At 36.3% G+C, this 24,108-nt stretch overlaps 2 protein-coding genes across 2 annotated transcripts in view; one reads left to right on the forward strand and one right to left on the reverse strand.

The window, feature by feature from the left end:
• The window catches only part of LOC134679248 (uncharacterized), a 36,635-nt gene extending 27,127 nt beyond the window's left edge, over positions 1–9,508 (forward strand). The window contains exons 5-7 of the mRNA XM_063538137.1: positions 1,242–1,394; positions 3,974–4,145; positions 5,140–9,508. Coding sequence (XP_063394207.1) covers positions 1,242–1,394; positions 3,974–4,145; positions 5,140–5,349 — 535 coding nt within the window. The 3' untranslated portion in view covers positions 5,350–9,508. The remainder of the gene's footprint in view (positions 1–1,241; positions 1,395–3,973; positions 4,146–5,139) is intronic.
• A 10,548-nt stretch (positions 9,509–20,056) lies between these two features.
• Positions 20,057–22,397, reverse strand: LOC134678237 (TBC1 domain family member 13-like). The gene is made up of 5 exons (XM_063536707.1): positions 22,291–22,397; positions 22,000–22,210; positions 21,077–21,278; positions 20,541–20,663; positions 20,057–20,268 (listed from the first exon to the last, which is right to left on the reverse strand). The coding sequence occupies exons 1-5, from the start codon at positions 22,336–22,338 to the stop codon at positions 20,148–20,150; spliced, it is 705 nt and encodes a 234-aa protein (XP_063392777.1). The 5' UTR covers positions 22,339–22,397; the 3' UTR covers positions 20,057–20,147.
• Positions 22,398–24,108: the final 1,711 nt, after the last annotated feature.

Raw genomic sequence — 24,108 nt, forward strand, 5'->3', positions numbered from 1 at the left:
AAGTGGCCCGGGAGTTGGGCTGTAGTAAACAGTGTGACCTTGCAGTCACAATTAAGCTGTGCAACATCCATTTTACCTTAAATAGGTATTGAATCATGACTTGTAATGGCTAGAATGATGTCAGATGTTCACATTGTGGAGCCAGACTCAGGGACATTTCATGCTAATAGGTCATGTGTGGGTGGAGGACCACTTGGTTGATTTTGCTTGTGTGATGTAACAACTATAGTCTAGTTGGGCACTTCAGTGAAATTTAAAGTTATGTCTAGTACAATTAGGATCTTTGAAATCAATTAGGTTAGGTATTGATAAGCTGTCTAAGCTGTCTTATTGAATTATGACATTAGATTTACCTATCAGATTGATCCATCAGCTCTGCTTTTGTTAACACTTAGGCCCACTTGCACCATCTCAATAACCCGGGGCTAAGCGGTCAAACTGTTAACCCAGTGTCAAATTGTACTGGTAATCATGGTAACTCCAGGTTTAATGCACTCACTGCACTCATTAATACAGGTACATATCAGCATAGTTTTAGGATTGAAAGCAGTATCTATTATATCTCAGTATGTGTGACCCGACCCAGCTCTTTATTGTTATTGTAAGTTTATTACATATTGATGTCTGTATGTGTGATGTGGAACACCTATTTACTTGATGAGGTACAATCAGCCGAAATGAAAACCATCCCAGCATAGAGATATATATCTTTGCTGGATCGGAACATTTATATGTATAGTCATAAAAGTTTACTATATGAACATACATGTAGCTGTTGTAGCACCACACCATTAGGACTGTTTGTTGTTCACACATGCATACAAACAAGCTAATGCAAGGCCGGACTCTCGCTGCATATTACATATGTGTATATTATGTTTGCATCAAACAAGTGGGTGTTGGATTTAGTTGACCTTTTAATAAAAACGTCACCTTTTAAAATTAGCTTTGCTGCATTTGTGCTCTAGGTTAAAAAAATAAGTAAATTAAAGTAAAGTGTAAATGCAATGCCGCAAAGCGAAATATTTTGTTAAATTTCATATATAATCAATTTCGTATATTCTCATTGTCTGCAATTGTTTTAGCTGAGCGGAGTTTATAATTTGTATAGGTAGAGTAGATGGTAGATATGTTTTTAAAGGCCCATTTTAACAATTCGAAATTTTGTGAGACATAATTAATGAATGACGCCTAATGGATTTATGGAGCCGGGAATAACATTGAAATGTAATGTATTTCAGTTCGGAGCGCGCCAAGGTCCGCGTTTCGTTCTACCAGGGCGCACGCCCGCAGTGCCTGTCCCCACCGCCGCCCGCCTCGCACGAGCTGTACGCGGCCCTGCTCGCGGCGCACACCGACATGGCGGACCACGCCGCCTACAACCGGCAGATCAGGTAATGGTCCAGCGCCAGCTCGGTGCTATAGTCACTGTAGTCAGTCATATAGTACCAGCACTAGCGCCCGCCTCGCACGAGTTCTCGACTCAATGCCACTGCGATCGCGCGCGTTCGTTGAGTAATTAGCGTTGATTTTTGCTTGACAGAAAAACTAAAAGCCTAGTCCAGCCATTCTCAAAGTGTGTTCCGCGTTGCCTCTGTTGGGGTTCCGCGAAAATACTTGTAATGATAAGAAAAAACCAGCACTTCTATAGGTATATCTGGTCCACATTGACGAACGAACATTTTTGATTTGGGGTTCCGTCAAATATTTCGCTTTCCAAAAGGGTTCCGTCACCAAAAAAGTTTGAGAACCGCTGGCCTAGTCGTTTTGTTGACACGTAGCGAAAACATTGAGACATAGTGCCCAACATCCATTACTTTATTACATAGTTCAAACAATTAGGGTTCCTTAAATTATGACTTATGAGTCTACATTTTTTATGGTTTTTTTCAGCCCTTCAGCGTTAGCATCACGGGTTAAGTTAAATAGCCTTTTTCAAATAACCTTGCAGTACAATAGGAGACACTTGCATCCTTTTAGATCTAGGCTCGCGCTTTGTTCGGCGCCAACACCGCAACTAATTTCATACTGATGCTTACCGTTCTTTACCACGAAATCGAACTCGGTAAAGTAAGTCATTTGTATTAAGGTTGTTAGAACGATTTTAAGCAAGAAAGTAGCGCCTGATTAACGAAAGTTCTAACACTAATAATGATATTTTAGTTCAGTAGTGTTAGTGGTGTAGGTAATTTGTATTGAAATATCTGTTTAACAAGAGTTTACCAATTTGATTAGGGGATTCGTTTACTGATCAAATTAAAAGCGTTTTGTGATAGGAGTTTAGTTTAAAAAAAAATTGCACCGTAAATTGGAAACTTGAAGTGTCGCAGTAGAACAATTTATATTTAGGGAGACTCACTTTATCAGCGTTCGTATACGTAAATGTCTACTTTACACGCCGCACCACAAAGTTACTATACATTGCTTATTCAAAGTCCATGTATAAATCTGGAACAATTTTTATCTGATATTTACGCAACGCTAACTTACGCCCGCATAGGTTTGTAAAAGTGGATTGAGACTTAGCTGGACAAACGATGGGCAACACTCTCTCATGTTATATTAGTATGGAAGATATTCGTGGTGAGCGCGAGCTCTTATATGTTTAGACAAGAATAGAGAGCGTTTATTCGTGACAAAAAAAAAGATAAAACAACAAGTAACACAATAACACGGTCAAGAAATGGTCCCGACTCAGCAGGTGCTAACTTGGCTAGGGTAGCGCTGGTCTTCCGTCGGGGACATGATCTTTTATATCTAAATTATAAAAAAGAACACATTATGATTACAATAATGTTATACAATAAAAAATAAAGTTTTGTTTCATTTGGTCAACATGGATTCCCTCCATGCTGTCAAGGTGGTTTATTCTGTGACTTGATTTTAATTTTTATTGTATGCATAACTGTTAAATTTTAAGTTTTTTTAGTACTATACCGTGTAAGTAGGGCTTGCAATATCGGACGGTTTCCAGTTCCGGAACTGATTTTCGATATTGAGGCTCAATTCCGGAATTCCGGAACTAGTTCCGGAATTAGGGTTAATCATATTTTAATTAGATTTTTTAATAAAAATGAACAAAAAATGTGAAATTCTGATACTTCACGTTTATTAAAGAAAGTATTATTTTAGTGGAATTTAATTTGTGGTATTATTTATCGAAAAATATTAATAAATTAAGTAGTGTCGTGTTTGCACCTCTTATTTAGCACCTTATTATATTTGGAGAAACTATGAATGCTGGCAAACCATTTCATATCTAGTTTTATATAATCTTTAAATATAGGCCTCGTAGACCACTTAGTACCTTATTGGCTTTGTTTTCGGAGATGAAGGTCCTGATGGGGTTCCGATCTCGGTAAGGGCATTTATTGTGTTAAGGTATAACGATTACTTGTTCCTGAGTTAAGGTTGTTTTTTTATGTTTTGATTTCATTAGCGCTTCAGAATATAAATAATGTGCTGCTGCTGCTGCTACACTACAACACTACAGAATCCGAAATCTTTCATTGAGGAAATTTCTTTCTGAATTGAGAATAAAATATCTAAATATTTATAAATTTACCTAAAATTCAAAGGTTTCGCGTAGTTTGGATTCTAAACAAGTAAATGTATGGTGGCTTTGCTTCAAAAGTAAATATTGATGGTTAAGTTAATGAGGCATGTTAATAATGCATGCTGCTAGACTTCAGACTTGTCAGCCACGGCTAATAACACCAGCATAGTGTAGTTTCTTGGCACTTTTCAATAGAAAATCTAATAAAAGTACTTAAATCCAATTCCGGAATTTTCGATATTCACTGGTCTCAATTCCGGAACTGTAATATCGGAAAATATATCCGAGATTCCGGAGTTTCGAAATTCCGGAATGCAAGCCCTACGTGTAAGCGTTTTGGTGTAATACTGTCAGCTTATACATATGTGGGAAATAAATGAAATGAAATAAGGGGTTACATAGTAGTGTGTGTTGCAGCACGGAGAGCGGCTGGGACAACCCGTTCCGGCCGGACGGCGACTTGAGCCGCGAGGCGGACGAGATCGTCTCGCTGATCAAGGGCGGGAAGCCCATCACGCCCACGCCCACTGCGCAGCCGCAGCTCGCGCCCTGCGAGGAGGTGGACAAGCAGCACGCTAACAACCTTAGCGTGAGTACCAACAGATTGAATGCTGCTTTAGATGGCGCGCGAACTCGCATGCGATAATAGTTACATTGCAGACTGTTGGTTACGTCCAATTGAACTGACCGATCAAAACCAACAATGTAATGAAACCCGCATGCGAGTTCTCGCATCTTTTAAATGAGCCCTTATGCAAGCCATTATATGTATAACTCATTAGAGCATAATCTCAATCTTCATACATAAAGGTACCTACATACATATGTATGTTAAATTCCTGATAATATTGGATTCTATAAGATCACAGAATCAGATATTCTAAATCTTTTCTGTGACGTTGTACAGCTAACAACTATTTCCATACAATGTCGTGCAGGAATACACAAGCAAATTCTAAAGTGACAGTACCTAATATAATGACACCTCACATCGAGCGTTGTTGACCTTTGCCTCTTTCGGTGTTATATAGGGCCCGTGCGCGTTGGTGGGTCTGCTATTTTGTGACCAGAATCGGAAACATGAACTGTACATTGACACTTCACGGCATCACCAATGCAAGTGCTGTCCTCTAAGCTTCTACCTGCATTCTAGGTTCTGCCGTCTTGTGGGTTACATTGTTGGGTTAAACTTAATATTTACACTTCGCACCAATAAATAGGGGGCTCCTGTGCTGCCCCTAAAGTTCATGCACGTTCCCTTATAGTTTGCAATTAGATTATTGTATTAGGTATTTACAAATTATGTTGTGAAAGATGCTAATACATATTTTCTTGTTTGAAATTTTATATAGACTTATGTTTGAAGGTTAGGTAAACACTACCAGGTGCGCGGCACCTGTATGGCAAAAGCGACGTGATAGCGCAACGTCTTTTAATAGGTTCATCACACTCTTTTTTTAAAGTTATTGCTCTGTAATAAAAATATATACGCGGCGTACGAAGCGTTCGATTTCATTTTCCTCTATAAATGAGATGCTATTGTACTATATTAAAATAATTGTGGATGTTAATTATTGTTATAGGCAAATGCGCCCTCTTCGCCCCAGACGAAAGTATCGAGTCCGGTGTTGGCGAGCACTCCTAAGGCGATGAACGGCACTAAGAACGGCGCGGCGGGCGAGGCGCGCGCGGGCGCCGTGGAGGTGAGCCGCGCGCCGCCGCCCGAGCCGCAGCAGCCCGAACACGTCACCATCAAGAAGAAGCCCAAGTGCAAGTGCTGCGTGCTGCAGTAACCGCCCCCCACCCCCCCCCCCTCCCGCGGCCGCCGCACTGCGCGCAAGCACCGCCCGCACCGTACGTTCGCTTCTCTATTCGTCGCATGACCCATCTCGCCCTTGGTGTTTACACGGTGCTATTTCATTTTTACCCATGTTCACAATTTTAACGTTTCTCGATGGATTTCTATAATTACATTTATTGAAATTAATAGGTTATCAATACGGTTTTTCCGACTATCAATATATTATTTGTGATATTTTACTATTATTACAAGTTTACAAATATTTGTCCGCTACTTATGTAGTGTTAGTTAGGGTTCCGTACCTAAAACCTATAAATCATATTTTATTTGGTCTGGTCTAAGTCTAATTTATCACTATCATTGAATATCAATCCCGCATTTACCAACTACAAAACCTATAATTATTAGTACAAAACAAACTTCTATAAAACTTTTATAGTAAAATTTGTACTTGTAAGTTTTTAACCCTAATTCAAACTTAAGACCCACCTCCATTGGTTGAGTTGTACTAAGAACCAGTTACATCTACCATATTTAGCGAACTGATCAACACCACTCGGCAAAGAACTATGAAACTTTGCATACATAATACTTGGATGGAGACAGACGATTTGGTGCAACTGACCCTTATTGTTGTACAGCCTATAGCGAGGACTACATAGTACGGAATCCTAACCAATTGATTGTAACTCGTAAGAGTACCTTTTACTTTAATCTTGAACCTTATTTTTATCTGCATTTTTAAATACTTTCATTTGTTAATGAACGTAATGAGGTTATACATATATTTATCAAATTAAGGTACAAAGAAAAGTATTTATTTCATTTAGCTAGTTTCACTGAAAACGTAAGATTTTAATTTATTACTGATTATACCGATAAATCTGTTCGTAAATCCAGTGTTATGCCGCACTTGTACACTTGTACAGGGTCGCGCAGTACTTGATGTCGCTAATCGCTATGCGAATTAATAAACAAATGAATCTCAGGATTATTACTTTCTCAGAGAAAGTAAATAACAGAAGAGAACATTAAACCGGTTAACATGTCAAATTGTTACTAATTTTGTGCAGAATACAGATATTTAATTAAATTTACTGGCACATTTCAAATTGTAATAAAATATACTGTAATAATCGTGTTACAATGAATGTCATAATTTTGGAATACATAATTTATTTTAGAACTGTTACTTTAGAGTTGAATGTGTTAAATAATATTTAGACGTAATCTTAATGTATATTTTTTATATGTTTATTTAAAAAGTATTATGAAACATACATAAATTGAAATGTTTGGATATTTAAGTCGCGGGCCGCAACAGTGGACTACCTACTTAGAGCGACCACTTACTGAATTGAACTTTTTTTCGACATAAATATGGTCTAAATGTAATAAATTTATCAATGAATGTTACGATTGTTGTTACGATATTAATGTATCCCTCTAAAATAATTTACGCTTGCGTCCAGTAGTGTTTTGTAAAACTTAAATGCTTTTTACAATGATGTGACACGAATTAGGTTTTTACCTATTTTTTAAGATAAAATTAGATGCATTTCGATGCTCAAATTCAATTCTGACGTATCTTATTAGTTTTTGTAGAACAATAGATACTTATCAATATCATTTGAAAGGTCTTTTCAACATATATGTGCTCAAATATTATGTCACATGAATATATGTAGTATATTTGAGCATTTGATCTAAGACAGCGACACAAGCAACGGATCCTGTTCCAATTTTGTCGTAGAAATGCATTAGAAATGTCGCAGTTTTACTCTAGGAGCAAAAACGTTTTGCTGTTAACTGCGATTCAGGTTTTGTAAGGAGCTGTGTTCTTGGATTTCTTAGTCTAAAATAATACTTGTCTACAAGGAATAACATTTTCTTATAACATCGTAGTCATTTTTTTACTGAGGACTATTGTTTAGACTTTTAGCAATATCTAATTCATCGTTATTTATTTACTTATTGATTGTAAGAACCAAATAATGTTGATAATTGATATAAGAACACGACTTAAAGGTGTTCTTCCTAGTGGACTAACGACATCGCTAGGAGCTGTAAATTGTATCACATATTCTCGAGCACCGTATGTGCAAGGAGTATTGATGAAACAGTGAAATAATTCATCTTTAGCATTAGATTGTTTAGTACAAGATACTCGTATTTTATTAGATGGATAATTAAATGAATGCATTTCAAGATACACTTCTCTACTGCGATCCATATTTTTACCATGTTTTATGTCGAATACATGTTTACTTGGGCACACATAAGGGATCCATTCTTTATATATACACTGTCTTTTATTCGGTATAATTTATGAACATATGAATTTTTATTGAACGTAACCTATTTAAAATTAATTCCGAAAAGGCGGCTATTCAATATTGGATTACGAAATTATGATTTTAGAAACAAAATTATATTTTTATTACATTAGTTGCAATAGTACTTATTGTAAGTCAATTAATCCACTAGTGCAAATAGTCGCCTTTATATTGTTTGATAAAATCTGTATATAACATACATTAAGGAAGATTAAATGAGGGATAAAATTAGGTCTCATTGTGTTGTCGAGTAGTTGGTAGCCGTCGACAGGCTGCTGGCTAGACAAGGGGCACCGAGAGTACGAGGCGGTCGATTGGTTTATACTTTTTGTAACATTGCTCTCGGATTATTATTGTTAATCTAAGTCTAAATAGATATGTAGATTATTTATAATTTGCACGACCTATCTACATTATTGTAATAATATTGAAGAAATAGGATACCTGCCTTTGTTATAATTGCTTAATTCATTTACATGAATAAGTTATTGATATTATGATAAAATCATAAAATCAGAATTAAAAATAATAATTTGTTTTTTTTTTAGTCGGGAAAAAAAAAGCATAGACGGAACAGTAATTTAAAATAGTGTTGGATGTCGTAGCTCTGCTTGGCGTGATAATGGCACTAGGTAGATGTCGAATTGCAGCTCGAAGTGCACTCTCAGAGCTGCTACATACATTTTCACATGATTTTAGAATTTAAAGGCGTGGTTAGACGGTTATGAGAGAATACTACTGGCGCAATCTGATAGATATTGTTAACAATTAAGTTATTATTATGAATGTCAAGTATTATTATTTATTCTCACTAGTAGCTCGGCAAAATGAACCATCAAAACAATTGCAGATCAGTCGATTTGTTGGATCGTTTTAAATTGTTGCTGTGGAATTGCACACTATACACTCGAAAATGTATATATCTCATGGTAACATTGATAAACTAATACAGGAACAAGTAATCGCAGCCAGATAGGGTAATTCAAACCAAGAAATAAATTTCAGTTAAGAGCTTAAGTCTTCATAAAATTGGATACATTATATGTATTTATGTTATGAAACAAAATAACAATTGCGAAGCTCGCTAATATGACCGATTCCATAAATTTCTTTTATTGCGTAATTAGATATTGTCGGCCACGGTGTTAGTGATGCGGAATTTAACCTTAGCACACTGCTTTTGTATTAGTAACTTGACGAAATTTAATTCGTACACGTACCTACTACAGAAAACTACAAATAGCCTACACGACACTGATTTTGTCAACGCCGATCCGTTAATTTTTCATAAAATTGTCAGTTAGTCAATCATAAGCAGGTATCATTAATCATCAATAGTTAAGCTTTGCTTTATTAGTGGAGAGCCAACGCAGCGATTAACGAAAGAGTAGTAGCGTAAAACCACGTAAAATTAATGAAATTTACAGAATATACGTATCAATTCTAACAGTCTTCTATCAGGATTGCAATAAGTATAAATAATACGTGAATTTTGATGGATAACATTTTAACTCGTCGCAGCCTGATAGCGAAAGATCCGAGACGTCGCTTCGTGCCCTATCATTTTAAATTGAGCATGTTCTTATAGGCCACCGAGAGGTGCCGACGGCGGCTGGGGTCAGTTCGCGCTCAGGCTGCCGTTTACAATATTAATCCAGTGTCAACTCTAAGCTCTTATAACCTGTACCAAATATTTCCTTGGAAACTTATCATCACATACCGTGGGCCCTTAGGGATCCATAGTTTTATTCACTATCAACAGGACGTTTGCTTGTTGCTACAATTATTCTGTACGATTAAATGATTTTATAATAAGTCGATGCTTTCAATTTGAGATATCCTTGGGGGACGTCCCATTTTGTGGTTTTATTTTGTTCATCATATCATAACTTTATATCAGTAGTTCAGTATTACTGCTTTTGTTTGGGTGTCTTGGGCACAACATTAATAACTGATATTAGTAATAATATGGTACTTAGTAAGCTTATTGCAAAGGAAGTAATGAGAGATATTATCCAAGGTAAAAAAATAATTTTATAACACTTCAATTTATTTGTATATTGATAAATTGATAATATACCACATTTTAAATATCATTTTTTAACCTACGGTTCGTTTTTTTTAGCATTAGAAAGAACTTGCAAGAAGGTAAGCGATCTTGACGTGTCTTTTAATTGAAAAACGCTTTATAAAAATATAAAACTATTACTTATGAAAGCAGAAGAATATAAATGATCGTATTAGATTCATAATTGTTACATATTTGCCGTAACTTATTTTTAAAATGTGTTTTTCAATTAAAAGACACATCAAGATTGTTTACCTAATTTCTAATGCTAAAAAAAACGAAGTATAGTTATCATTATTATCATTTAAGCATTATCACCACCACCATATGATGTGACTGAGCGGACCATGGTTAAACTATGCTGCCCCAATATGCAATATGTATTTGCCACATTATGGAAAGTATTTACCATTCTTATTTAAATATAAGTAGGTACCTACATGTACCAGAGTACGTAATAAATAATAATTAATGATGATAATACTATACTTATTTGTATAATATAGCTATTTAAGTATACCAGTTTGGTATACATATTATGTACTTATTGTGCATAGTGCATTGTGTTATTAGGTCAGGAAATGAATGCTCAAAAAACGTTGTAGAGGGAAATGCTAGGAACACAATTTTTGACTCCGTAACTTTGTTTAGACTAGTTAAGTAGGAGGTGAACATATCAAAAGTCCCCGGCTGTAGCCCCGGTGCTGCGGGGTAGAGGGGGGTAAGAAGGTCGAATTTTTCGGTTTTTCATTGATATCTTGGAAACTTTGCATCTTAGCGACATGACTACTAAGACAAACCGAAAGCTCATAAAATTAGTTACAAGTTTTATCTAGTCAAGTTTTTCGATATCTTGAATAGTTTTTGAGATACCCGCTCTTGAAAGTTTATTTAGGGATTTTAATTTTATCTTGATATCTACATCAGTGATGCTGTTAGGCCATGTTTGGTATCATTTTCGTATAAATTGGGGGTGCTGAATTCATTTATGGTATCACATTGACACTATTCCGAAGTAAAACCAAAATTAAAAAAATGTATTTTTTTAAATCCCTCTTCACGTTTAAACCGCTGAACCAATTTCGTTGAAATTTGGTATAGAAATAGTTTCAGTCTCGACACAGGACATAGGATGGTTTTTATAACCAAAAGCATCTTTTGAGGATGTGAAAAGTGGGGTAGAAGTTTGTATGAGGAGTCAATAACCGCTGAACCGGTTTAGGTGAAATTTAGGATGGTATACATCTGTGATTTAGATGAAAATGATACCTAACATGACTTCAAACTTTACCTTAAGCAGTATTTACCTCAGGAATTCAGTTTCGTCGACGAAGTTGAATTCCCCCCATACTCCATTTCACAACTTTAAAGGATGATTATTGAGATAAAAAGTATCTTATGCCCTGTCTTGGGACTCGAAATATCTGTATACCAAATTACAATTAAATCGGTTGAGCGGTTTAAGCGTGAAGAGGAATTCAAAAAAAAAGGTATTTGTTTAAAGTTTATATGTTTTTTCTTAGGAATGGTGTCAATGTGATACCAAAAATGAATTCAGCACCCCCGATTTATATGAAAATGATACCAAACACGGCCTAGCAGCTTCACTAATGTAGATATCAAGATAAAATTGAAGCCCTAAATAAACTTTCAAGAGCGGATATCTCAAAAACTATTCAAGATATCGAAAAACTTGACTGAATAAAACTTGTAACAAATTTTATCAGCTTTTGGTTTGTCTTAGTAGTCATGTCGCTAAGACGCAAAGTTTCCAAGATATTAGTGAAAAACCGAAAAATGAGACCTTCTTTCCCCCCTCTCCCCCCCAGCACCGGGGCTACGGCCGGGGACTTTTGATATGTTCACCTCCTAACTAGTCCAAACAAAGTTACGGAGGCAAAAATTGTGTTCCTAGCATTTCCCTCTATAACTTCTTATTTCTTGGCCTATATACTATTATTACCGTTTATGATCTTCATGGTGTGTACATAATTTATTTATATTAAATCTTTCAATGAGAGTGTTGCAAGTTTTGATGGTAGTTAGCTATGCATTAGGCCATAAGGAGATCATTGCGGGCTATAAAACTCCCTAGGGTCGAAAAATGACAGTTTCAGCCCGTTTCGTAAATAGACAATGAGCCAATGAGCAGAGCATGAGAAATAAAAATTAGCTAATTAACTGTCAAAAATGTTTTTTGATACACACTTTTATTGCTAACTGGACTTCCTCTTTGCATGTCTGCCAAGTGCTCCTCGAGACTTTTCTAATGAACTTAAATTCAATGTGTTTGTTTTTTCATCGAGGACTTTTGGCTCTATGTTAGCATAATGACCAAAACATCAAATTACAATTCAATCGGTAACCGGGAATATTATGCATAATGGAGGGAAACTAAGAAAAAGAGTGTATAAACCCCCGTCGACGTGTGAGGCCTTAGCGGTTAAACGTTAAACTGACTTAAATTCTAACAAATATAATTTCTCGGGTCGTGAGGAGGATGGCTTTACTGCATAATTATAGACATTGGTTTACAGTATGGCAGATTTTTGGCAATTACAATAGAGGTAGGCTCTGCGAGCCCAGCGTCGGCGAAAGCTGTGGCGGGAGTGAATCCGCCGGAGGTCCGAGAAAATTTAATCATTTTCCTCAGTCTGTCGACGAAGATTCATTTTGGGTAATCGCGCCAACCAAGCAACTAAGTAGGTATGTACATAGTTGTGTATTTTTATGTAAGTAAATACTAGGAAGGTAAAGTAAGACAGGCAATGTGATCGTACTCGTACCTGGAACAGCGCAATTAGGAAAGTATAGATGGTCAAGCAAATCTTGTCAGTAGAAAAAGGCGCGAAATTCAAATTTTCTAAGATTCGATAACCCTTCGCGCCTACATTTTTCAAATATGCCGCTTTTTTCTACTGAGATCTGCTTGACCATCTATATTTGATCTATATCTACCAACCTTAGGCACTTGTCCCACCGACGACGATGAGCGATAAGCGAGTAGAACGATAAACTAGAAACGAGTGGGCGAGCGGCGAGAAGCGGCAGGAAGCTTGCTGGAGCGTCGGGGATTCATTGTTGTATTGACGCCGAGCGATCTGCTGTTCTCTTTAGCTGTCAACGTAGTGAATTCTATTGAGCTGGCAAACCTCATGTGACTGTAAGGTATAATGTGAGGAGCCTGCATGATGCCCGACATTGATGCATATTAGACATGCATAAAGCCAATTAGACCTAACCACTTCAGTGGCACATTTAAGGTCGGTTTACAGACATCGAGCGTCCACAGACACGTGTCTTGGCAGAAATATATTATTAGTGATGGGCCATTCTCAAGAAGTTTAGTAAATAAGAGGATATCGCGAGAAGCTCCTGAAATTTCTCTGGCTTTCGCCGTATGTAACGTGTAGTCGCTACGAACAGTGTACCCGACAGTCGGGTTCTTGGCCCTGACTATGTTCATTATAATGTAGCTAACACACTATCGCACCGCACCAAGGTCATTGAGGGACGCACCCATAAGTAAGAGGGAGAAAGAGATATCGCGTTCTTCCTCTTACTTATGGGTGCGTCCCTCAATGACCTTGGTGCGGTGCGATAGTGTGTTAGCTACTTAAAGATCGTCTGCCCATGCAGCTACGTAGTAACATTGACCAATAATTAGGTCAGCGCAGATGGCAGACGGTAGGGTCCTGACCGTGTAGTGTAGTTCAATCGCAGGTCAAACGTTAAGATAGGAGAGCAAAGTTCCCTTTAAATCGTCCGACCGACAAAGTATGCGTTATTGAGAGATTCAGTCGTAAGTAATAGGGTTAATTTTACCTATAAAATTATTGCGTTTCGAATTTTACGGTAAATCCAGTTGCGCCCAAGCTTCACACCACACCGTTTCGCGTTCGCGTGACGATCGCCCACCTAGAACACTTTCTTAAGCCCTCTCCAGACTATGTGCGTGAATCGCGGGCGAAGCCGCGAACGCGAGTGTGGAGTCGATTTCGCTGTCTGCGAAAATCGACGCCACACTTGCGTTCGCGGCTTCGCGCCGCGATTCGCGCACGAGTGTGGAGGGGGCTTTAGATATCGACGTCTTGTAAGAAACAAATGCGCCGCACCGCGCTTCCGTGTCACAGAATAAATAATAGTACTAGACCGCGTAGTACACCTTGTTAGATAAAATTAGACCAAGATGACTAAGATGAGTCTGCAACGATTTTGATAAACGCAGTGCAAATTTTATCACAAAAACGTCAACTTCTATGAAATTAATAACACTTGCACTGCGTGAGCTATAAAAATCGTTGCAGACTTATCTGTATATCCTCGGTAGGTATATGTATTAGATAGGCTACATTTTAAACCACTCGGTTTTGTTTACTGATGTACAGTTAGCAAAACTATAGCTATACTTTGCTGACTGACTAGTGTAATGAAAATAAAAGATAATAATCACACTGAAAATAATATATTATATTTCTTTCGTAGGTATACCTTAATTACATTTAGTTGTATACGTAAGATAATATTGTCTTTAAAGAGTATTCTAAACAATTATAGCGTTGAAATTGCTCTTGTTATGTTCAATAGACTTCATTCTAATATATTTAAAGTAGGTACCTACTCAATATGTTGTTTTGTCAGCTAGTCCCTATGACTACCTTCAGTCTCCATCACTAGATATTATTGCAGTCGCCGGTCATTCAACAGTAAGTATAGTAAAATAATCTAAATTAATAAATCTGAAGTACAAAAGATACTTTAGTAGGTATTTACCTGTAGCACTTGGAATTGGAAAGTAGATAGGTACAAAATGTAGGTTAAAGAAAGTTTGTCTTAATTACTTAACATCATAAATGTAAGTCTATTGTGTTCTATCAAGATGTAAAAATTATACGTTTTATCTAATACCTACTTAATATATGTGGCGTTCTACGAAAAAGGTACCTTACGGCGGCAGCCGCTTACGTCGCATAGCACCGCAATAATATTGGTGCGGCGTTAATAATAGCGTAAGCGCCAAGCGCCATAAGGTACCTTTACCCGTGGGACGTCACAAATGGAAGAAATATAGAATAAGTTGTACATCTAATAAATCGGGCATATTGTAATTAATTGGGTTCTAGTTTTCCTACCAAAATCTATTCAATGTTTAAATTACCAAAATGAATTATTAATTGAAAAGCAACTTGCAAAGTAGAGTTTAGTATGGAAGATGTACTGTAATGGAAGCTTTGCGGCAGTGCGGGCAGTGTAATACAATTAATAATCAATTGGTAAATTACTTTGTATGGAAACTTGGGACCGTTAAGTGTTCAGTCAGTCAGTGTAATAAGGTAACAGTGCGTCTTGCAATCATCTTGTATAGAAAGACCAATGCCATATATTTCAAAAAATATCTAAGTAAAATGACAACCGTATCTAAAAGGTACCTGTACGATAAATTTCTGCATAAACGTCATTCCCTTGTCTATTCCCGACTGTACTTTTAGGCTCTGGGCTATAACCGCGAAATACGTAATTTTGGTTTTCGCGGTAGCCGCTCTGGAGGCCTCCCGCGCACCACGAAGGACCTTCAGGAACCAGGAAGGAAGGGCCTTCCTGTCGTTACTACTTACTTACGTATGATTTTTCAAGTGCGATACAGACAAAACTTTGAGCTTGAGCCCTCTTCTCGTCAAAACGAATCGCATGAGCTGAAACTCGAGGATCGCTACTAGTAGACCCCAAAGAGTTCTACTCTCCATGTTATACTTTGTAGGTTCTTATTACATTGTTAGTGATCTACAAGTTATATATGAAGCTAATATAAGTGTGTTAATAAAAATGGGTTTTTATTAACATTTATTACCTACTTGTTTTGGAAATGTATGTGAGTAGAATGATTTTATATTGATTAAATATACAAGTTAAAAATAAGAATAATATAATTAAATTAACTTCTAGTAAATACGCAAAATAAATAAAAAGAGTCAGTTTTTACAATCCACCTTCGGCCTACGGGTATGATAATAATTATTTAGAAGCAATATAATTTACTGGTTTATTACAGTTTATTGTCTTTCTGATATGAAGGTGATATGTTCCTATAGTAAACATTTTTTTAAGATAACATATTTGACAGTTATGAATTGATCCTTTTACATATGCAGCTAAGCTAGGGGTGATTCGTGAGAATCATGTGACGTCAGCAGGACGAACCCTACACACTCAGTAAATCGCTGGCTCAATATTATAAAGTACCTACTATGTTACATTTTCAAGATAGTTGAAAGTCGACTTAATATCACTATGACAATGTTCAAATTTCAGTTCGATAAAAGTGAAACATAGAACCTTGAAATATTGGGCCAGCGAAATATTAATGGATCGTTCACCATCGTTTTATATTTAAGTGAATCAAACCTTGTCCGTGTTTTTTTAAACTTTTAGTTACAGTAGTACAGGTTTAGTTCTTTACAATCCTGGTTCTAACGCCTAATTAATAAAGCTAAAGTGTTAACTAAGGCAGGATTCGGCAAACTGAGCTTCGCGAGCCGCATAACGCGCTTTGAATGTACAATTACGGCTCTTTATGTCACCCATAAAATTAACCCTTGCCATTAATATACCACTGAAAACATCATTTGCGGCGCATCAGCTTCCTTAATCACCAGTTATCAGTAAAAAATCACTACTAAAAAAACCTATGATCCGAAACAGTAGCTTGTCTTTTATTGAATGTGTGGGTTGATCCTGCTCATCTCTTCTGAATCACCCTGTATATGCTCAATTCATAACGGTTAAATATGTCACCTTAAGGGGCCCAGTGATTAACAGTCCGCCTGTCAGTTTTTCGGAACTGTTAAAATTTAGTTCTAACTGACAGGTCGATACCGTCAGGCGGACTGTTAATCAGTGGGCCCCTTTAGGTTCCGCTGATTATGGATAGATAAACTATATCAAGTGTCGAACACGAACAAATCCGTAAAAAATATATAAGAAATAATATTAGATATCTACAAACTTCGACAGTCATACAGAGTGGCAAACGTAGGTACAGTATTCATTCGACTCGAGTTATTTATATTTACCCCCTTATTCATAAATTGTAGCAAACTCTTTAAAACTTATTTTGAATGTCTGTCTAACAAACAGAAATGTCAAACAAATGATTGTAATGGCTCCTATACACGATGGCACAGCGCCGGCCACTCCAAGGGACGCATTTATGCGTTAGAGGGAGCAAGTGATATTGCTATCTCATTCTACCGCATGGCTGCGTCCCTTGGAGTGGCCGGCGCTGGGCTATCGTGTAGAGGAGCCATAAAGGGTTTGAAACATTGGACATACGTTTATGAATAACGCCATTGGATTCAAAGTTAAACAACCCACATATAAAATAAAGGCATTAGTGCACCTGAGGCGCGAATTTATAAAGTCCGATAAGAAATTGTAGAAAATGCTTGAGGGCGCCACTTCCTACGTAACTGTCACATTTTTGACGTAAAATGCTTAAACATGGCAACAATAAAATTTAGTATGGAAATTATAGAGTTCCATTTTATTTAATTTCAACTATTTTATGTCGCACTACATGTGTGGTTATTTAGTGTTTTAATAACTATGGCTAAAAAAATGCAATGGTAACTTCTTTCATCTACGACACATAGGTCTTCATGCAAAAGTTCTTGCTTCGGTAAACGTATTTCTCATATTAAATATTTCGATTAACTACTAAAATTTGTCCCGGCCGTTAATATCACTTGGTAGGCCCCTTTCGTGTTTCTAATCGTTAGTTATGTAAATATAGCTATAATATCTTCTTAAGTTTAAATAAACGCAAAATTTTAAAATAAATTCTCCAAACTTACGTATTAAATTGTCAATGTAAATTCTTGTAAAATAGGTATCAAATACAGGGCTATATATAACCGCTAGGGATTGCAATCCGGTCCGGCGGATCCGGTAATCCGGCCGGATCCGGCACATTTTTCATGATACCGGATCCGGCAAAATTCACCGGATCCGGTCCCGGATCCGGTAAAGTGAAATAAAGCGCTAAAATATAAAATAACAGCTTAAAACACTGCTAAAATTTAAATTTTCTCGCTCGCAAACAGCAACACAACAACTTGTTTGTTAGTTGACGCCTGTCTTCTAGCCGACGAAATATGTGTCGTGAGATTTCCGTGCACCGTAAGTACTGGATTGGTTTATATTCAATTTATTGTGTTGTTACATTGTAATTTAATGTACATGTTCGTTTTATTTTGTACAAATCATTTTAGCCCACTTATAATAAGTGTTACCTGCATTTAAAATATAATGAATAAATATTTATAAAATTAAATAGAGAAATATATCTTGACTTTTGACGACCGGTCTGACCTAGCCAGTGGGTAGTGATCCTGCCTGTGGAGCCGCGATCCTGGGTTTTCGAATCCCGGTAAGGACAATTATTTGTGTGATGAGCACAGATATTTGTTCCTGAGTCATGGTTGCTTTCTATGTATTTAATTTTAAGTATTTGTATATTATATATCGTTGTCTGAGTACCAACAACACAAGCTTTCTTGAGCTTACCGTGGGGCTTAGTCAATTTGTGTAAAAATGTCCTATAATATTTATTTATTATTATTATTTATATGTTATTTTGTTATTATTATGCTACTAAATGTACTTGCATAGGTATACACGTTTATTGATTTTGTTTGCTAAAACTAAAATGGTTGAATTGAGAGCACCTTTTTGTTGGAAATGTGGGTTGGGCTATAGATAGTTTAAGAGAAAAAGAAGATTTTATTTGTGGTTAACCCTTATCTTGGCAAGGCTCAAAATATCTTAAATATAAACATTTTTTTAGTTTTTTGTCACCTATTGAGCATACTAGACTATTAAAAAATAAGAAAGAAAATCCAGGATTTTCCAATTTCGGAAAATCATATGTATCATATTTGATACACTGCCAATAACTCGACAAAATAGTTACCTACTTTTTAGAAGAAAAATGAAGATTATAATAAAAATAAAACATTTAATGCAACAGAAATTAGCATTTACTGCTAATTAAACGCAATCTAAAGCATCAGATGACTATTAAACCTGTAAAAATAAATTATATCTACGAATACCTGATCACATGGGCGGAAAATTAGATCCCGTACAGTTTCAAAAAAGTCGTCAGCAAAAAGTTGAGTAAAATATGAAAAGTAAATAAATAATTAAAAGTAAAAAAAAATTTTTTTTTTTACTTTGGGGCCATTTTTTGCCATACACATATTTTTCCGTGCTACGGGCTACGGCGTAGCAATAATGCTACAGCGTACGAATATATAGTTAAATAACATCTAGTACTTAAAAAATCAAAGTTTAATAACTAAATAATACGACAACTAATATTAAATAATTGAAGCATGTTTTGTAACCCCATAAAAATAAAAAAAAATAAAAAATCATGTAAAAATATTTTGACGATAACTTGGAAATGTATTAAATGTAATACAATCCTTTCGATATGTACATTTCTGAGCTCTTGGCAGTGTATCAAATATAATACATAACAGTTTCATGTAAGCTTCTGTGTATTAAATGTTTTTAAATTCGAAGGCATTGTAAATATGTATGCACTAAGAGACAGTAAAGATATCAAAATGTAGATTATAGAAAAATATATACTAACATAAGAAATAAATGCAAAACTTCCAGTACGAACCGAAATCTATTATTTCCGCGGCGCCATGTTGATTATTACTAATTAATTTACAATGACACTCATGTCAATTATTTTTTTCTATAAGTAAGGAGGGTAGCTCGACATATTGATGGCAGAATTATTGTGTTAGGTAATAAAGTGAACCTGCTAGATTTTTTTAAGTTCCATGTATCACGGGTGTTACGATGCCAAGATAAGGGTTAAGTAATGAAAACGTTGATTTTTGAAACTTAAAACAGCCGTCATCGAATTAAATTGTTGTGAGACATACTAACATTGAATAATTTACGGTTTAGACTCACTTGTTTTTAGTCACTCGCGCGACATGTTTCGGAGAGCCTATAGGTCTCCTGTTAAGACACCCGTTTTATTAATCCATTAAAAAATATCCTTAACTTCGCATATAACGCTAAAAACATGATAAAATACGTGACTTGATGAATTTTTTATCCGCAATACCAATCCGGCCGGATCCGGCCGGATCCGCCGGATTGAGGCCAAAATCCGGCCGGATCCGGCCGGATTCAAAACCAGTCCGGATTGCAATCCCTAATAACCGCCAAAATCGAAGTTCGCAAATTGCGGGGATTTTTCTCTGTCACTCTAATTACGCCTTCGTTGGAGTAAAAGAGAAAGATCCCCGCAATTTGCGAATTTCGGTTTTTGCGGTAGCCGCTCAAATTAACAGTTGCGTATTATCTGTGCGATATCTCAACAGCCCTGTTCAGTATAAGCGAGACGTCCATGGGCGGGAAGTTTTGGAGCAGTTTGACGTTTGACGCGAAGTCACCCTTGAGCAAACTGTCTTCCACGAGTCTGGAATCAATTAAATTAAATTAATTAATATACCGTAATTTATTAAGGCCAAGTTAATAAATGAATGCACATATTTGATTTATATTTCCACGTACAGACACATCTACTAAATTATATTTAATTTTCCTTCAATGAAGTCAGCTAACGAAGTTTAAGTAGCAAATGAAAGCAGTTTTAACAGAAATTGAAACAAATTATAGGATTTTACCACAATAAATGGGTGAGATAAAATGATAAGTTAATAGAATAAAAAAATAAAAATGTATACTCACAAAATCATGGCACAGCAAATGTATATAAGAAAATCAAATCTCATCGGGTCTGCGAATAAGGAATCCCACAGTCTTTCTACGTCTGGCAGAGAAAACTCTTGAGACAGCAGTAAGGTTATCCACCTGAAAATAAATGATAGGGAATATTACCAAAACTCTGCGTAGAGGGCGCTACTAGCACAAACTAAGGGCCTACCGCAAAATACGAAGAACATAAATTCGTTATCTGCTTCTCTATCACTCTTGCATATTCGAGCGATAGAGGAAGATAACGAAGTTGCGATTTTCGCGTGTCGCGTTGGGCTCTCTGTAAACCGCTTTGATGCATCAAAGCCATAGTGAAAACTTGTCAAAATCTGTTTAAGTAATAGAGTATAAGTTAAGTAAATCTGTGGTTTAGAATATATGCTAGTGCTGCACTTTGGTGACAGAATATTGCAGTATCCCCTATTCTGAGTAGAATGTTTATCGACTCTGGTTATTTTTTCTTCAATGCCACGATGATAAAGAATGTGTCAATCACGCAAGTAGCTTACCGGAAGCTATAGTATTGGGGTTTAAGCTCCTGCACTTCCATTCGATGCCAAACTTGGGGCCCATTCTTTTTCACACAGTCACAGAGTCGGTTCATCATGTAGTTAATGCCACTTTCAGTCTCATCGAGGGTGCGAATGAAAAAGTCACGAATTTCGGACATCAAGTTGGTAAAGCAAAAGAAGCAGTCTGCTTCAGCATGTTCTGAAAATAAAAAAAAACATTGAAAAAGGCAGCCTGAAAAGGACTGCCACAGGACATTTAATGTCGAGCCCCGCTCCATGGATGAATATCATTAATTGTCAAAAAACCTTAACGTAGGTAGATACGGTACAGTCAGCCAAGAAAGTGGACCATCTGTGGAGTGGTATCATCTGATTGATAGAGTCGAAAAGTGGTAGACCACTTTCTTGGCTGACCGTATCATCACGCTCCGCAATTGTTACGCCATTTATGGTCCTAGCTAAATTGGCAGTACCATACTTACGCTATGGAATGTCCAATTTAGCTAGAACCCAAAATGGCATAACATTCCCGTGTGTGGTATTTAGGGTCAGCATGTGTTAATATACAATATACGGCAATGTATCCTACCCAAGAAGTTACAGCCATTCCACTTACGCTGTAAGTAGGTGCAATAGTGAGGTATATTTTCCTTAAAACATATCACCTGGCCAACCCTAGGTGATGTTTTATTGATAGCAAATAAATTTTAGAAAGGACAAGGAAAGCAAAGGATGTAACTAGTCGAAATTTTTTATATAAGTCTCACACTCAAATAAAAAGATATATTGTCCTGATTTACAAGGAGGTGCTCCGTGCACGCGCCTCCCGACTGCCCAATGGTCCCCTACAACTTATGAAAAGTTACAAGCTTTCGTGGAACAGGTCTAAGACCCGTATGGACATCATTTAGAGTACTCACGTCGGTATTCAGAATTGGGGTCAGTCGCGAATGTGTGGTAAATGGGCCCTATGATCTCGTTCATGCCCTGCACATAGCCCTGGCCGGGGTTTAGCTTGGCGTAGAGGAACAGCATGCGCTCCACGACCTCCCAGTGCGCCTCGCAGCCCTCGTTCAGCGGCTCGTAGTCGCCGGAGGGCTGGCTGTCTGATCGCCGGATCTCGTTACTCAGCTGTTAAGTAGCACAAGTATTATAATTTAAGATTTTTTTACACAAGACAGAATAAGCGAGACAAATGAATAGGTATGCACCTTAGCCACTCCCAGGCCTCTTCTTTCAAGAGTAGAGTACCTCAGCATGGATTGTTCTACTCTTTTGTGCAGTCTTTTCACTCCATTGCTGTTTACAATCTGCAATATTAAAATACCATGATAAGATTCAAGAGGGTATGGGACCACTATATGAAAAACTGGTAGATAGCCTTATACCTGTTCATATATTGGTGTGTATTCCCATTTATCCCCACCTCACATGACCGCTGCCATACTGGCTGCGACAAATGTCTGGGACAAATGGGATTGATTTTTTGTAAATACCCATACCCATCAGTGTATGTCCTTCTTTGTAGTTAAATTCAAAGTATTCACAAAATTGTCATAACAAAAATATCATTTAAAACTGTTCAGATGCTTTTGTGCACAGAGGCACATTTGCATTTATAATATTAGTAAGGAAGGGATAATGCACCTGGTTCTTATTTTAAAACAATATCAGAAAGAAAACTAACCAAAGAGGCATAGCATTGATAAAAATAAAACAATGTGTGAATGTTTAAAGTTGTAAAATGTGTTAACAACTTGTTTGTTAGTTGACGCCTGTCTTCTAGCCGACGAAATATGTGTCGTGAGATTTCCGTGCACCGTAAGTACTGGATTGGTTTATATTCAATTTATTGTGTTGTTACATTGTAATTTAATGTACATGTTCGTTTTATTTTGTACAAATCATTTTAGCCCACTTATAATAAGTGTTACCTGCATTTAAAATATAATGAATAAATATTTATAAAATTAAATAGAGAAATATATCTTGACTTTTGACGACCGGTCTGACCTAGCCAGTGGGTAGTGATCCTGCCTGTGGAGCCGCGATCCTGGGTTTTCGAATCCCGGTAAGGACAATTATTTGTGTGATGAGCACAGATATTTGTTCCTGAGTCATGGTTGCTTTCTATGTATTTAATTTTAAGTATTTGTATATTATATATCGTTGTCTGAGTACCAACAACACAAGCTTTCTTGAGCTTACCGTGGGGCTTAGTCAATTTGTGTAAAAATGTCCTATAATATTTATTTATTATTATTATTTATATGTTATTTTGTTATTATTATGCTACTAAATGTACTTGCATAGGTATACACGTTTATTGATTTTGTTTGCTAAAACTAAAATGGTTGAATTGAGAGCACCTTTTTGTTGGAAATGTGGGTTGGGCTATAGATAGTTTAAGAGAAAAAGAAGATTTTATTTGTGGTTAACCCTTATCTTGGCAAGGCTCAAAATATCTTAAATATAAACATTTTTTTAGTTTTTTGTCACCTATTGAGCATACTAGACTATTAAAAAATAAGAAAGAAAATCCAGGATTTTCCAATTTCGGAAAATCATATGTATCATATTTGATACACTGCCAATAACTCGACAAAATAGTTACCTACTTTTTAGAAGAAAAATGAAGATTATAATAAAAATAAAACATTTAATGCAACAGAAATTAGCATTTACTGCTAATTAAACGCAATCTAAAGCATCAGATGACTATTAAACCTGTAAAAATAAATTATATCTACGAATACCTGATCACATGGGCGGAAAATTAGATCCCGTACAGTTTCAAAAAAGTCGTCAGCAAAAAGTTGAGTAAAATATGAAAAGTAAATAAATAATTAAAAGTAAAAAAAAATTTTTTTTTTTACTTTGGGGCCATTTTTTGCCATACACATATTTTTCCGTGCTACGGGCTACGGCGTAGCAATAATGCTACAGCGTACGAATATATAGTTAAATAACATCTAGTACTTAAAAAATCAAAGTTTAATAACTAAATAATACGACAACTAATATTAAAT

This window comes from Cydia fagiglandana, chromosome Z (genome assembly GCF_963556715.1).
Source record: "Cydia fagiglandana chromosome Z, ilCydFagi1.1, whole genome shotgun sequence".
Lineage (NCBI taxonomy): Eukaryota > Metazoa > Arthropoda > Insecta > Lepidoptera > Tortricidae > Cydia > Cydia fagiglandana.